The 17,287-nt window shown below is 42.4% G+C and overlaps 1 protein-coding gene across 2 annotated transcripts in view; it reads right to left on the minus strand.

Moving 5' to 3' along the window:
• ACOT9 (acyl-CoA thioesterase 9) overlaps positions 1-17,287 on the minus strand; it is a 67,125-nt gene that overhangs the window by 20,725 nt on the left and 29,113 nt on the right. For both annotated transcript variants that reach the window (XM_082245926.1, XM_082245925.1), the window contains 2 exons: positions 4,667-4,750; positions 392-495 (listed from right to left, as the gene is read on the minus strand). In XM_082245926.1, coding sequence (XP_082102052.1) covers positions 392-495; positions 4,667-4,750 — 188 coding nt within the window. The remainder of the gene's footprint in view (positions 1-391; positions 496-4,666; positions 4,751-17,287) is intronic.

Here is a 17,287-nt window from a genome sequence, read left to right on the forward strand (position 1 = left end):
CGGACAGGCTGCTGTACACACTGGCCGAACATTAGTTGGTTTCTGTTGAACCAGCTGATACCAGCCAATAATTGGCCAGCTTTGAAGATCAGATTTCTCACTTCCCTTGCTACATTCTTTTTGTATAAAATGTCAGAAATGGTGGCACGTGTATTTTTGTTATTGTAGGTTCCCTGTAATATCTTCTTGGATGTAACTATATAATAAGTCACTTGGCTAGACAAGTGGAATATTATGTAGGCTTTTCTTTTCTTTTTCTTTCAGATACAAAATCTAGTAAAAACACATTTACGTTTAAATAAATAAAAAAGAAAAACCAATGTCAATGGTATTTATAATGGAAAAAACAATAACACAGTAAGGTCATATACAGGCATTGCATAATACATACCTGTAACATATGCATTTTGACTTCCATTGAAGTTTTCCCAACCCATGACACATGGCCTGTCAGCTTAATGTCACAGTCAGGAGAAATGATCTGCTTACGTAAATCTAAAATAAGTAATGATAAACAGTGCAATTTAGTAAAGCAAAGAATTTATTATAAATCAATATAAATAAAAATAAAGAGTTCAAAGTAAAAGAAAAATGGCCTAACATTTCTTGACAATAATTATCTTCCCCCAAGTTAACAAAACTGAGTGCCACGAAACGCTAGTGCTCAGTCTGTTTTATCCTTTTAGATAAAAGACTGTAATTGGTCATACATACTACAATCTGAGTTAATGTTCAAAAGATTTATATAAAGTTCTGATCTTCTGGGATTTGTATAGTTAGGTTCTAGTAGCACATCATTGTTGGTAAATCTAAAGATTATAAAAGTTGGATTTTGTGGCCAGCAAAGTGTTTTCTTTTTTTGTTTTGAAAAGCAAGTGGAAAGATTTTAACCTTTTTAGGTCTTTCTTGCGGTCTTTATTTCTGCTGGAGAGATTCACCCTCAGTATTGGTTCTGGTGACCATTGTCGCTGGTACTGAAAGTGAAAGGAAATCTAACATTTTTGCGTTGCCACCAGAACAGGTAAGGGGAAATCTTCCAATGGTGAAACCTGGTGACAACTAAAACTGGTTAGACACTTCAAATTTTGGCTGGTTCCCATTGAACTTCACTTAGTGGGTGGTCCTGTCTTCCCACACCTACCTGACCTGATTGAAAAATCTAAGGCCAACCCTCTTATCAGTTCTATCTTATGTGGTATTCACAGGGTTCTTCTCCAGACCCACTGAAATGTACTTTTGCTTTACTGACTTACTAATCGCTTTGTTTTTAAATTAGACCAGGGATCCTCTCCAGCTGTTGCGGAACTACACATCCCATGAGGCATTGTAAAAAACTCTGACATTCACAGACATGACTAGGCATGATGGGAATTGTAGTTCCTAACAGCTGGAGGGCCATAGATTGAAGACCCCTGAACTAGACCGACAGTCAATCTACCTTCTTTTTCTTTTCAATTATATGACATTTTGGACATTTGACTGACGGTCTGATCGGAAAAAAAACACAAGGAATCCCCTCTGCTGTGCCCTTGTATTCTGACTGATCCAATCAGATCCAGCCCCCCCTTTTTCTGGTTCGTACCAGTCAGGAAGCTATTCTATATTTGAAAGAATGTCTGTCTGTGTACATGCGCATGTGTGCAGCTGCCAGACCTGTTTTTAGTCAATGTTGTCTACTTTTAATATTGATTGGGTGAATGTTATTGTTTTAGTAAGTTACCATGATCCACTATCTTTGTAAACCCCTTTTCTTCATTTGTTGTAGATACAGCTGGGGTCTGGCCCTGCTGGCTGTCAAAATACAAACTAGCTGCAGTGGGAGATTCGTCCATCCGTGATGTATAGCATGTATAGTATGGCTGAAACGTTGGATTTTTTTTCCATTCGACCCCCAGACTGATTATGAAAATAAAATATTTAGGTGTATGGCCACCCTTGCTTTAGAAAGATCTCCTTTGCCTTTGTTCTTCAACACAACAGGAAGAAAATCTCTCTGATGGGACAACAGGGACAGCAGTAAAATAAAAAAATATATAAAAAAAAGCTGACTAATCATTCCCTCTTTCCACTCTATCCAAGCTTTATATACACTTTCACCACTTGACCTCCGGAAGATTTACCCTCCTTCATGACCTGGCCATTTTTCGCAATATGGCACTGTGTTATTTTAACTGGTAATTGCGCAATCAGGCAACGCTCTACCCCAAAAACTTTTATGTCATTTTTTCCCCCAAATAGAGCTCTCTTTTGGTGGTATTTGATCACCACTGCATTTTTTATTTTTTGCTCTATAAACAAAAAATAGTGATTAGTGCTAAAAATATGCACAGTCACTGTACTAATGGCTGGGAAGGGGTTAAAAATCGAGGGCGATCAAAGGTATAAAGTGATTGTAAAATCTCTTTTTTTTTTCTTTATTAAATAACAAACATGTTGTAAAACATATCTGTTCTGTGCAGTGGTTTTGCACACAGCAGCCCGGATCCTCCTCTTCTCGGGTCCCTCTTCGCTGCTCCTAGCCCCTCCCCTCCTGTCGAGTGCTCCCACAGAAAGCAGCTTGCTATGGGGAACCCAAGTCAAGCTGCATCTCCGTGTGCCCATTCAGACACAGAGCTGCGGTTTGGCCCCACTCCCTCTCTCTCCTGATTGGCTAACTGACATTGACAGCCGCGGAAGCCAATGGCACCACAGCTTTGTCTCAGCCAATCAGAAAGGAGAGTCCCAGACATCGTTGGATACAGATGGAGCTCAGGTAAGTATTAGAGGCTGCTACACACAGAAGGTTTTTTATCCTAATGCATAGAATGCATTAAAGTGATTGTAAAGGTTTTTTTTTCTTTAAATAACAAACATGTTAAAGTTACCTGCTCTGTGCAAGGGTCTTGCACAGAGCAGCCTGGATCTTCATTTTCTGGGGTGCCCTGGCATTGCTCCTCCTGTTCATTGGGTGCTCCCACAGAAAGCCGCTTTCCATGGGGGCACCCGTGCGGGCGCGCTCTCTAGTCCTGCTGCTGCGTCCAATTACAGACAGCAGGACTTGGCCCCGCCCCCGAGTCCTGTGTCCCTGGATTTAATTGACAGCGGCAGGAGCCAATGGCTCCTGCTGCTATCGATCTATCCAATGAGGACCGAGACCCGAAAGGGCTTGTGCTCTTTGCTGGAACAATCGGGTTCAGGAAAGAAAAAAGGGGGGGGGTGTTGGGGGGGGGCAGCTGAAGCAGAAAAGGTTTTTCACTTTAATGCATAAGGGTAAAAAGCTATGAGACTTTACCACTCCTTTAAGATAAGAAAAACCTTCTGCCTTTACAACTCCTTTAACTGTGTGCCTAGCCAGTGTTTTTGTGTACTGTGTTATGTGCTTTTACTAAAAGGAAGAGATAGATTTTTTTTCTCTGCTTTGCAGGAACACAAAATCCATTCCTTCCCTCCCCCTTGTCAAAACGAAACTCTGCCTTGTTTACATAGGTAGATCTCAGTTGTGTGTGTATTACTGATGATCGGCGGGTACCGGCAGACATCCAGTGCCCCGCACACCCGCAGATCGGCTTCTGAATAATCAGAGCAGAAGTGGACTGTTGATGGCGTGCATGCGCCCCCTGCAGGCGGAAGTGTATATATACGTGATTCAGCATAGGGGAGCTGCCACAGAGCAGTAAAACTGCTATGGGGCAGTCCTAAAGTGGTTACAGTGTATGCCAAGGCAAAAAAAATAAACACTTATCTACTTAAAAATTATTAGACAGGTTGACTAGCATGAGTTTTTGCCATGTCAGCTGGGTCATTGGTATGAACTGTTAGGCCCCTTTCACATGGGCGATCCGATTCTCAGGCGGAACGGATCGGATGCTCCATGCATCCCTATGGGGCAGCGGATGTCAGCGGAGACATCTCCGCTGACACCCGCAGCTATCCGATTCCGATCCTGTCTGTGAAATCCGGATAGATGGAAACCCTATTTTCCATCCGTCTGGCGGATCGGATGGGATCGGATGAGAACGGACACGCAGTCCGTTCTCATCCAATCTCCCCATAGAGGACAGAGGATTGATCCCCGCTGAGGAGAACCAACTACGTTCCGTGTGAAAGGACCCTTATTCTAAATTGTACCATAATATCTTTTATTAAGTATAAAAATACCCACAAAAACGTTTACTAGAAAAATAAATTAAACTATAATAGATAGGGTTGCACCTATACCGGTATCGATATAGGTGCCGATACTTAGCATTTCCACAAGTTCTTCTGCGAATTCTCAGATAACTAAAATCGATACCTTTACAAAATTAATGGGCTCAAATTGCACTGTCATAGTGACTTAGGGACAGGAATCGAATCACATTCCTGTTCAACTCACAAGGGATTTGCAGTGCGATTTGAGCCCATTCATTTTGGATGGGCTCAAATAACACCGCAAAAGTTATCGATACTCGGTGTCAGCTAGTACTTGATCAAAAGTATCAGTACTCATACTCACCAGTAAAAAAACAATATTGGTGCAACCCTAATAGATGATGCACACCACAATCCATACAAACATTATCAATGGATATCAATGACTTGACTTAAAAAATATTTTATTGTGAATAGATTATCATCGGTCACAGTAAAAAAACAAAACTAGTACCAAGTTTGGAATTTTTTATTCCAGGTATGTTATATCACTCACCAATTTTGTCCACTAAGGCAGTGACTATTGAAAGAGGAGATGTGTTACGCGATTCAGACTTGGTGTGGGTGTAGCAGATGAGAACTAGTACAGAAAAGCAAAAATCAGTATATACTGCAATAACTTCCATATACGGTACGTCAACATAGATCTTTCAAAAATGCCCTATTCTTTCTTGTTTTAGCACTTAAGCTAGCCATACACTACTACAATTCCATTCAAAATTTGTAGTTTTAACAATGATTTACTAATGGTCAGTGGGGTCAAATCGATGTTTATTCTCAACCACATTGATGGGAAAATTCAAAGAAGCAGGATGGAAAAATTTCTTGAACAAATTAATTTCTAGCAGTGTATGTGGTATGTGTTGGCCAAATTACACGCATTCAAAATTGATTAAAAGCAAATGAAAACTTTGAAGTACTTTCAGCTTAGCTTTGAAAAATGATAGAAGTAAGTTTGCTGCGGAAGGCAGAATGAATGAAAAACAGATTTATATATCTAGGTTTATTTCAAGCATTCCTTTCTTTTAATTTGGAGGATTATTGCTTACAGCTAGTAAAAACCCAAAATTCAATATCTCAGGAAATTAGATTATTGTAAAAAAGTCCAATATTGTACACTCATGGTATCACACTGTAATGAGCTAATTAACTCAAAACACCTGTAAAAAGGTTTCTTGACCCTTTAAGTGGTCTCTCAGTTTGGTTCAGTAGGTTACACAATCAAAGGGAAGACTGCTGACTTTACCGTTGTCCATAAGACAGGCATTGACCCCAGTTCTGGGACAAGGCCACCCAGGGCAAAGATGGCAAACTGCGCCCCCCCCCCCCATGTGTACAGTTCACACCACAGTCTTAGAGTGGCATACACTGGGAATGAAGGCAGCTGCTAAATCTTTCCCTCTTCGGTCATGCGATATGTCACATGTCAAGGGGAGACAGGAGGATGGGCAGTTTGCCATCACTCCCCAGCAGCACCTGCTGAGATTCAAGTGTGTTCTCAGCGGGCACCCTCTCTCTCCTGTCCACACACAACAACAAACCTTTATACCCACCAAGGTGGATGCAGCATCTGACCAATGCTGCATCAGTTTCCTGCTGCCATTAAGACTAAGCCATCTGCTGATCGCTCAGTTCTCAGCCTTCAGTAAGGAGAAAGTGATGACTGTCAGTTGTTGGCTCTCTGTTCCTTCAGTGCTCACGGGTGCACCGGTCTTGGTGGGACAGGAGCAGCTGGCTCAGGCTCTCAGTGACTTGCTGAGAGCCTAAAGGCCCGTACACACGTACCGATCGTCGGCATACAAACGTCGGTGGACGAAGGATCTGCCGATTGTACGCGTGTTAGTATGGTGCCTCCGACAGATGTCTGCGCACAATCCGCGGACAAAAGTCTTTCTTGCAAACATGAAAATTTTTGTATGCCGACACCAGAACGGACGATTGTTCGCCTGTCAGTACACAATTCGGCCGACACACAGCTACAAATCCCAACACGCATGATCAAACCAAATGAGTTCCCGGAAGAATTTTCTCTAGTAAACTCAACATTTTATTCAGAAAGAACTTTCGGCTCGCGGAAGTCCAAGAAATAGGTGAAATGCGGAGCACATGCTCATCTTGATAAATGTGAGAAGAAGGAAGATGCTGCTCATAATGCCATACTTTTCTAATAAAAAGGCATGTGTTCTGTTATGATGAAGATAATGTTTGTCTATTCTATCTGTTCTATCAAATTTTATAATTAAATAATTTTAACTCTTCACCATTATTTTTGTATTTTCACACCAAAGATCTAACTATTGATATGACCCTTTATTCTTGTATGAATTAATGTCTAAAACATATTTTTCAGGTTATGCACAATATTAAACATGTTAACAAATTCAGATAGGCCATTTTTTATTTTCATTTTCTTTATTTTTTGGATCTCAGCAAAAAAAAAACCAAAGCAAACATCAATACTTTCCGTATAATAAACTAAACATAAAAAAGGTCCATTTGGACAAAATTAAAATAGAAACTGGCAAACAGGGGTAAAATAAATAATAGGGGGTTACAAAAATTAAAGTTGCTGGTAACTGTAATCAGGTTGCCATGAGGGCAGGTTTGGATCCTGCTGGCCATATTGCCACTGGCCATGTGGCATTTGGCGAGGTGGTGGGTGTTGTGGAGGTGGAGGTGGAGGGCACGGGTGCTCCTGGCATGCATGGCTGTGCTCAGTAAGTATGCCGTTTTCAGCCTTTTGCAGCACATCAAGAATAATTTTTCTGGCATACTGACACTGCCTGAGGTCCACCTTATCCAAAATTTTTGCCGTCATGTTGCCGAAGGACTCATTGGCCTCCGGTTTCCGACGTAGGGCTATGGTGGCCTCCTGGATAAATTCATCGGTTATGTCATCCACGTGCTTCCTCTTTTGCCTCCGTTTGGCAGGAGGAGGTGGTGGTGGAAATAGTTCCACAGGCTCCTCAGGCTCCGCAGGCTCCCCAGGCTCCTGGCTGCAACCTGGCTCCTCCTCAGTGACACTTCCCTGTTGATGAAATGAACAATTGATTAGAATGTTATAGTGTATATAAAAATGCATGTTTGTTATATTATTGTGAACAAATAGCAGACTTTACATACAGTGGCGTATCTAGGGTCTCCAGTGCCCTTGTTGAGGAGCTGTATTTGGCAACAACCCCCCCCCCCCCCAAGATCAATGTAAAACTGTAACCCACCCCCAAAAAAAAAATTAAAGGGCATTAAAAGTTTCTAATTTGCCCCTTGTTTGCCCAGTGTAGAGCTCTCTAGTGGGCAATCATTGTCTCAGGTGTGAAAAAGAAAGAGAGGGTTGAGAGATAGAGAGAGGGAGAGAAAGAGGGGGTGTGAGAGAGAGAGGAGGGGGTTGCAGAGAGAGAGGGGCCTGAACTTGCAGAGGGCTTGATGTAGGGCATTGAGGGTGAAGCAGTGCAGGGAAACAGGAATAAGGAAGCCACCTGCCTTGCTGACCCAGAGTGAGAGACCAGAGAAATGGAAGCAAGGATGGATGTATCATTTGCAGGAGCTGTTAGTTTTGTATTAAAAAAGGTTGAGCCAGAGGAATGCTGAGGCTACAGCAGTGTTTGTTAGGACCAGAGGTGTGCTGGGAATGCAGCAGTGTTTGTAAGACCGGAGGTGTGCTGGGGATGCAGTGAGAGGCAGTCTCAGTCTCCTGGTCTTTTGGCTCAGCTGCTCTCAATGTTTTACACCTGCATGAAGCAGCTCTCAATGTTTTACACCTGCATGAATCCGCCTGCAAACTGGGGGTTCTGGGGTGTGCAGGCTGAGTGGATTGTTAAAATAAACAATAAAACAATGCCAATGTTTTTGTGACCCACCCCCCTTGGCCTGCGCCCCTGGCGGTTGCCTGTCATGCCAACCCCTTGCTATGCCCGTTTACATAAAGGGTCAATTATGGTTTAGCTTATAATTTTGTTACATGATTACATTTTAGCAGACAATATATTGTGAAATGCCATACCTGAGTAAAACTCTCCTCCAGGAAATCCTCATCCTGGCTTGGATCAACCGACACTGAGCCCTCTGCCGAAGTAGAAGGCAGTGTTGAAATTGACGGCCTGGATTCCATGGTGTCTGCCAGGAATCGCATGTTATCATAGTACCACAGCCGTGGTACATATACATTCCGTGCACCTGCTCCAGACTGGGTGGACTCCTCTATTTTTTTTAACTCCCGCCTGTAGGCAGTGCGAATACTGTTTATTTTTTTGCGGATATAATTAAAATTTGCCCGAGGACAGACGGGCTTGTAGAAGGCCACCAAATGTTCCATGGCCTGTTTTCTGAGTTTTCTATTTTTATAATCTGCGGACTTGACTTGCCACAAACACGGCAGTTGCCTGAATTCATCAATGAAGCTGATGAGGAAATTATGGCTGGTGAAATTGTCCACCATATTGCAGGACAGTATATGCCTGCAAGACACAAAACAACACAAAACATATTAAAATAGCATGTATTTTGGCACATAATAAAGATATTCCTAATAAAAGCTGTATAGGGCCCAAAACACACACTTTCTATTAAAAGAGTCGTACCTTTGTTTGTGGGGAAAAGTCGTGATTCGCTGCTCGATCGTGCTCCAACTCTCGATATGTCCGCTAGCGAATCGTCGGCCGAACGATCTGGCGTCCTTTAAATACAGCGCAGGCGTCAACTCCTCCTCCAGTGGCGGGCTTGTGCAGGGGTGTGTACGTGCCGAAGATCAGGCCTACATGCGACACTCACACCTGAAGCAGTGGAAAAATCTTGTAATCAAGAATAATGTCTCAACAATCTGGGAGCTCAATTAGTGTGGGCCGAAGTGATTGGGCCACCCGAAAATCAAGGGCTACACCCATGTCAAAGCCAGAAATGGTGGAGATGGTCTCCATTTTAGAAAAAATGGATTATGATGGCAAGTTGGCAAATTACGATCGGCCCAATGCCAGGAAAGATGGCATCATGGACAAGGTGGTGGCCTGTTTGGTAAAAAAATTCGGTGTGGAGCGATCGAAAGATCAGATTCGGAAACGGTGGTCTGACCTCAAACACCGTGAGCAGGATCAGCTTTCCCAAATCCATCGGATTTTGAAAAAAAGTAAGTTTTATTTTTTATTTATTTTTTTAATCATGCAATATGTTTTTTATAATTTGGTGTATGTTGTATTAACATGTCTAGATTATAATGTCTATGTAAAAAGTTAGATTACTCATTTTAGTTGTCATGTCGTGATTTGATCGATCTATTGTTGATGTTTTAGTATATGACATTAAAAGTCAGGAAGCCATAGTTAAAAATATATGTATTGTGTTGCAACGAACGTTCTTTCCTGCACGAATCTTCTCAGCAAACATTCCTATTAATCACAGATTATTATTCAAACCTTTAAATAGGAGAAAAACGTAAACTCCGTGCCAAACAATGGGAAAGGAGGAGGAGAGGTTTGGCAGCTACATCGGCAGTTGTGGAAGAAGAGGAGGACATGGGCCCAGATGGTGGCACAGATTCCACTAAAGGTAATTGGTTCCTATGCACTGTCAAACATTAATGTACCATATTTTTCGTAGATAACCATGTACATGTCTTCATATTTGTTACTAAAAGAGCTATCAAGCAGGGCACCATGTCCTAACAAATGTACCTCTTGTGACTTTTATGATATGGCCAATGTTTTGTATTATGTAGATGAAGACATTATGCCTGAGGTGATTCTGGTGGAGCCAACAAGTGACCAGACACCAGAGCAACAAGAAGGTTGGTAGTCACAGATTTTTGTGTAGTGGGATCATAGAAATATGTGTATTTGCAATGATTGTTTAACCTTATATTCTTGTATTCCCTTACAAATTTACATTGCAGATGTTGCATCATGCCAGGATGTGGCATCCCCAGCCATGTCAGAACCCCGATCTCCTGGCAACTTGGCAAGCAGCGTGGAAGCCACTTCCGAAACTGTGGAGGAACCAGGACCAAGTGTCCAAGAGCCAATTGTGTGCCCACGTAGGTTTTTTCAGAATGATTTTTATCAGTGTTATTTTTAGCCTCCAATTTACAACACTAGTTCCCTATGGGAGCCTCTTTATTTGAATGGAAGTCGCACCGTAAGTCGGATCAGGATGCTCTGACTTGCGGGGCCACTTGCGTTGTGAAGATTTTTGAGGGGGAACTACACCAAAAAATTGAAGAACCCACCGTGGGTGTCCACCCCAAGTTTACAACCAGGCCTTTTGTGTGTGTTATTGAGTTTGAGGGTATGCCCAAAACAAAAAGACAGCGTGGGTTACCCCCAAAACCCCTACCAGACCCTTATCCAAGCATGCAGCTTGTCAGGCCAGGAAAGAGAACGAGCAAGCGGACCAAACACCCCCTGGACCACAGCAGGACACATGCCCTCAACATGGGGGGGTTTTGTTGCTTTGGGCCAGGGGGCCTCTGCACCGCACACACAAAAGCACCTTGCTCCCATGTAGAGGAGGACAAGGGCCTCATCCCCACAACCCTGTCTGGTGGTTTTGGGGGGTCATGCGGCCAGGGGGTTCCTAGGACTTTGGAAGCAACCTTTAACAAAGGGTGGCCCCCAGATCCCAGACCCCAATCCCTATGTGAATGGGTATGGGGTACATAGTACCCCTACACATTAACCACATAAATGGAAGTGTATGTGAATAACGACAGGAGACGTTTATGAAATGTTCTTAAATATCTTCATCCAGTCTTCTCCACTCTGCTCTTTGGATCTTCTCCTCTCCACTCTTCTGCTGTCCAATCTTCTGCTCTTATGTTGTCTGCTCTTTTGCCCTAGGCTCTTCTTCTTCCTCCTGTCCTCCTCCGATGCTGTTGCCGTGCATTCTGCCCGTCTCTGGTCTCTGCATCTTAATATATATACATTACGACCATGCCCTCACAATGACGTCATCATGCGTTCACACCCCTAATAAATCTATAGTAAGCTCAGGAGACCGGCAGAATCATCAGCAACAGCATCGGAGGAGGACAGGAGGAAGAAGAAGAGCCTAGGGCAAAAGAGCATAAGAACAGGGTAGGTATTAACTCGAGAGGAATTTAAGATTACCTGGACACCAAATGTTTCTCTATTATTATGACCTCATGTAGGTGATTCACATTGACTCTTTTTTTTTTTTTTTTTTACAGACCATGTTTTACATAGTTGCACAATAGCCAAATTGACCCGTGAGGCTCTCCAATGCTGCGCAGACCTGGAACAAATAAAGGAGACTGCAACGGCATTACAAATCAAAATGTGCAATTTTGTGGACATGATTGGCAAATTTTAAGCCACAATTTTCCTACGTTTTTAATGTTTGTATTGGGATGTTCTTGATGTTACAAATTTTTTATAATGTTTTATGGCATTTTAATTACACTCAGATGTTAAAGAGTGTACCCAAGTTTGGGAAAAGCACTTTACAACACCCTAACCCTAACCCTAACCCTGTGAATGTTTGATACTAAAACATTTTTACATTCAACAATGTGTGTTCAATTCTTTATTAGACTTTCGTTGGGGGGTCGAGGTCTAAAGCTGTGTAAAGAAGCACTAAATGTATGATGGCTGTCCTATTCACATATTTACATGTTAATGAAAGCATTTTGGACACTGCCATATGCGAGTTGCTGGAGGTGTCAATGAAATGTTAAAGATACCCCCAGTTTTAACGCATATCACAGTGCGATCTGACATTTCACACAGGATCGGATCACACAAGTTTGAACGACTGTGCGATCCTATCCTGATGCGGCTGAATAAATGCATCATGTGCGACTTTTGTGCGAGTGCAGTGCGAATTGAGCCATACAAACTGTATAGCTGATTTTCGCATGAACATCTGATCGCATGTAATAAAGGAGCAGTGCGCTACGATATTACATGCCATCAGATGTGCAGTGTGAATTGAGACATACACTTTGTATGGCTACATTCGCACTGAACACGCATACAAGTCGCACATGACCCTTTATTTCTGATGTATCTGGATTGGATCGCACAGTGCTTAACACTTGTGGAATACAATCCTGTGCAAAAAGTAAGTGGCGGGTCACCCTTATGCAATGCTGGAAGGCTGCAAAGTCGCAGACTTCCCGCATCGCATAAGTGTGACTCAACACTCAAGGTACTAGCAGTCCTAGGATTCAATATGGCATTGATATTGCCAGTAGCAATCAGTGTAGGGAGATCAGTGTAATCTATAGTGTATTGCTTGTTCGTTGCTCTAGTTCACTTTCCATTACCTATATATATAACACTTTGAGATGAACAATGATCAAGTTTCACATAACACTGACATATCCTAACATTGGTGGGCAGTGAGAAGGATGTCATAAATGAACACAACATAACAGGTGTAGGTACTTTGTTAATACCCTAATGTATTATATGAAATATATAGTATGGGCAACTTCTGGACAATGAACACCAATGTAAGGTGACATTAGATGAACCTTGGGTGTGACCTAGTTCTCAATGTGACAGGGTTTGTGTACATTTTGTGGGGTGCAGAAGGCCCTTGTATTTACACCACTGGCTAAAAAATAACACATGGCCATCATCACTTTGGATCAGCTGGTGAGAGACTACAGTCAAGAAACACACTGATGAATGTATTAACCCTTCCAAAGTCACACATATATAACACATGATTAACCCAAATAATTGTGTTTGGCATATGTGCCCAAATGATTATAATCCACAATACAGAATCATTGCAATTTTTGTTTAATGTGTTGAAAAATAATATATCTCTGACATTTATCTTGTGTGTCCAATCTTTAACAAGATTAATGGGTGTGTGACAGTGATTGCTGCCAGGACACAGCTCCTCTCCCCACGAAATAGTCCAGATATTCCTGGCGGATCTGACGGGCCCTGTGTGATGCCAATGCTGACCGTCCAACTTCCATTGACGGCATGGACTCCACTTGGTTAGAAGGTTGGGCCTCTCCACTTGTACCTGGCATAGCAGGGTCAGTATCCAGTTGCTGCAATACATAATTTTGTGCATTCCTGTGTAGGAAGTTGTGCAAAATGCAGCAACACAAGACCACATTATCCACTTTGTACAGTGCCAGGTTTATGGACGTCAGGAATATCCGGAACCGGTTGGCCATTATCCCGAAGGCATTCTCCACAACTCTGCGAGCTCTGGACAACCGGTAGTTGTAAATCCTTTGGTCTGGGGTGAGGTTCCTCTGAGGGTAGGGCTTCATGAGATGCTCCCCAAGCGCAAAAGCCTCATCTGCGATAAACACAAAGCTCATACCCTCAACAGTTTGCTCCCTGGATGGCAGGTTCAGAGTGCCGTTCTTTAGACGACGAGCGAACTCCGTCTGATCAATAACTCCCCCATCCGAATTGCGGCCATTTTTGCCAATATCCAAAAAAATAAACTCATAGTTTGCATTAACTATGGCTAGCATGACTATACTAAAAAAACCTTTATAATTATAATAAAATGTGCCGGAATTCGGAGGGGGGACAATGCGGACGTGCTTCCCATCAATAGCACCCCCACAATTGGGAAAATTCCACTTCTCCAGAAATTGATCAGAAATCTCCAGCCATTGCTCTGCGTTTGAAGGAAACTGTGGGGAAAAAATAAAAAAAAAGAAAATTAGTGCTTGAGCACATCACATTATTAATTACACACACAGTTGTCTGTTAAATGCTTATGCAACTTGCTAAAAAAATATACAACAGGAAGGCAAAGGTTTGGATATGGGGATGTAACATCTACATACATTTATTTTCAACCTCCTATTGTTCTTATATTGTAAAGGGCCATACACACTAGAAGATTCTCTGAAGACTTTTTCGTGCAGATTTACCTTTTCTATGTAGTGCAAGGGCCTACCAGATTGCATAGGATTTGAAAGTGTTTGTTGGACCTCATATTATTTGGTTTTGGTAAATCGGAAGGATAAATTGTTCTGACAATCTTCTAGTGTGTATGGCCCATTATACTCACCAGCTAGAGCTGAGATTTACAAACTACGGCCCTCCAGCTGTTGCAGAACTACACATCCCATGAGGCCTTGTAATTCTCTGACATTCACAGACATGACTAGGCATGATGGAAATTGAAGTTCGTGAACAACTGGTGGGCCATAGTTTGAAGACCTCTGAACTTGAGCTTTGGTATATGCTGACTTTGAGATTTAGCATGTGGGTGGGGGATGGGTAAGTAAAACTGGGCATTTATACATCAATAAGGGCTTGTGGTCAGTGAAGGTTTTAACATCATTACATAAACATACAGAATCATAGGTGGGAATGGATGGACTGATGTATTTTAGATAAATCATTAACTAGGTACTAAAACATTGGCCAAGGAATAATTGTTTGAGGGAAAGCAATAAAATGACCCAAATTCAAAATACTGTTAACAGGCAATGCGTTTAGGGACACATAGGAGAGAATGGTGGGGTGGTTAGTGGGTAATTTTACAAATGGTTAAAGATAATCTACATCTTTACTACTATGTGCATGCGGACAGAGGGTAGTTTACAAATAATGGCCTGTGTCAATTGCTGTACATCCAAAAACATCATAATTCGGGTGAAACTAGTAATACATGTAATGTAATGTAAAAAATCAAACATACCTTGATATAGTCCTTCTGCAAGACCTTGATGATGGCAGAGCAGGTCTCAGGGATGATGATACCAAGAGCTTGGGGGGAGATGCCTGTGGTGAACTTCAGATCCTGCAGGCTTCTCCCTGTTGCAAGATACCTCAACGTCGCAATTAACCTTTGCTCAGGAGTAATTGCAAGCCGCATACAAGTATCCTGCTTCAGAATATAGGGGGACACCAGGTCAAGAAGACGGTAAAAGATGGGATCCGTCATCCTCAAATAATTCCTGAAGTCATCAGGATTATTTTCCTGGAGCTCCCTCAGCAAGGACATATGAGAAAATTGATCACGGTTAAGCAACCAATTTTTCGTCCAGGAGGTCCGCTTCTTCTTCCTATTGCTCGTACGTCGTCTCAGAGCCAAAACTCCAACACTAACGACAGCAACGGACGAATTCACGGTCGCCATAATAAATTCTCGAACGATGTCTCGGAAAATAGCGAAATGTCGTCAACCAAACAAATGCTACCGAAATCAGCGCGAGATGCCCAGAAGGGTCACGGCCAAACACTCACTTCCTCTTTTGTAGCGGCGAACGTGCGTGGAACGTAGTGACGTCATTTTCTGTCGGAAGACAAATGTCCTGGGCAAGTTTAGAGCACTTTTCAACAGACAAACAACAAACACACCAGCCGCGAACATTTGTAGGACGTTCTGTCGGCCGACGATCGGTACGTGTGTACGGGGCTTAAGCCAGCTGCCAGTTCAGGCATCTGGACAGATCCCAACTGGAAAGTCAGGATCTTTCCTGAGCTTGGACCAGCTAAGTGATGTCAGCTGACTGAGGGCTTTAACCCACTGTCGCCTGAAAATGGGCCACAGGTGTGCAGAACTAACTGCACTCCTGTGATCCCCAGGAGAGGTATAGCCAAAATAGCTTTGGCTATTCTCCTTTAAAAGGTAAGCAATTGCATTGGTCAACTTTGTTTTATCAAGTCCGAAGTCAGCACAGCCCTCTACCAGGAAATTCTAGAGCACTTCATGCTTCCCTCTGCTGACCAGCTTATTGGAGGTGCTGATTTCATTTTCCAGCAGAACTTGCCATCTGCTCACATTGCCAAAAGTACCAATACCTGGTTTAATTATGGTATCACTGTGCTTGATTGGCCAGCAAACTCGCCTGACCCAAATCCCATAGTGAATCTGTGGGGTATTGTCAAGAGGAAGATGAGACACCAGACCCAACAATGCAGACAAGCTGAAGGCCGCTATCAAAGCTAACTGGGCTTCCATAACACTTCAGCAGTGCTACAGGCCGATCTCCTCCATGCCACGCCGCATTGATGCAGTAATTCATGCAAAATGATCCCCGACCAAGTATTGAGTGCATACTATACTGCACATGGACACACTTTTCAGTAAACCAACATTTCGGTATTAAAATCCTGCTTTTATTGGTCATCTGTAATATTCTGATTTTCTGAGATATTGAATTTTAGGTTTTTACTAGCTGCAAGCCATAATCATCAAATTTAAAATAAATAAATGCTTGAATTATATCACTGTGTGTGTGTGTGTGTGCAATGCATCTATATAAAATATAAGTTTCACTTTTTGAATTTAATTACTGAAATATATTAACTTTTTAATGATATTCTAATTTTTTTGAGATGCACCTACTGTACAGTTTTGTAGCTTTACTTACAGCGAGCATTTAAACCTGAAACTATCTTGATATAAACCTCTTGTAATTCACTGCACAGCAGAGGGAGAGGCAGCTGAACATGCTTACAGAAGTGGTAGGCAGAGGTATGACCTCATCAATATGCCAAGGCTGTTTAGTTCTCCAATCCTCTGGCTGGGAGAGAATAGGAGGCAAAGGAGAGTAAGCAAGCAGGCATTGCCTATCTTCACCCATGAGGAATTAGTACCATTACAGTGATCTTCAGAGGTGGAGAGGCAATAAATTGTGCAGATGGAGGATAAGGCAAGACATATGACTGAACTAATCAGACTACTCTTCCTGAAGTTAAAGCTGATCTCTAGCTTTGCTTTTACTTTAGTTCTGTTGTTTATGGCCCAAGCAAACTAATTTCTTTTTTAAAAATTTTATTACAGGTACTTCTGTAGCGCGGCCAATTTTCCGCAGGGCTTTACATATATATTGTACATTCATTAACATCGGTCCCTGCCCTCAAAGAGCTTACAATCTAAGGTTCCTAACTCACATTCATACATATTAGGGCCAACTTAGACAGGGGCCAATTAACCTACCAGCATGTCTTTGGAGTGAGGGAGGAAACCCACGCAGGCACAGGGAGAACATACAAACTGCAGACAGGTAGTGCGGAGATTCAAACCAAACACCCTAGTGCTCCTAGGTAGAAGTGCTAACCACTTAGCCACAGCGCTGCCCTATTTCCTATACTAACAACAGGTACACTTCAGCTACATACAGTATAAAGCACTGTGTTCAGGCTGTGGAATGTAAATCTCTCATCCC

This window comes from Pelophylax lessonae (genome assembly GCF_965119305.1).
Source record: "Pelophylax lessonae genome assembly, chromosome: 2".
Classification (NCBI taxonomy): domain Eukaryota; kingdom Metazoa; phylum Chordata; class Amphibia; order Anura; family Ranidae; genus Pelophylax; species Pelophylax lessonae.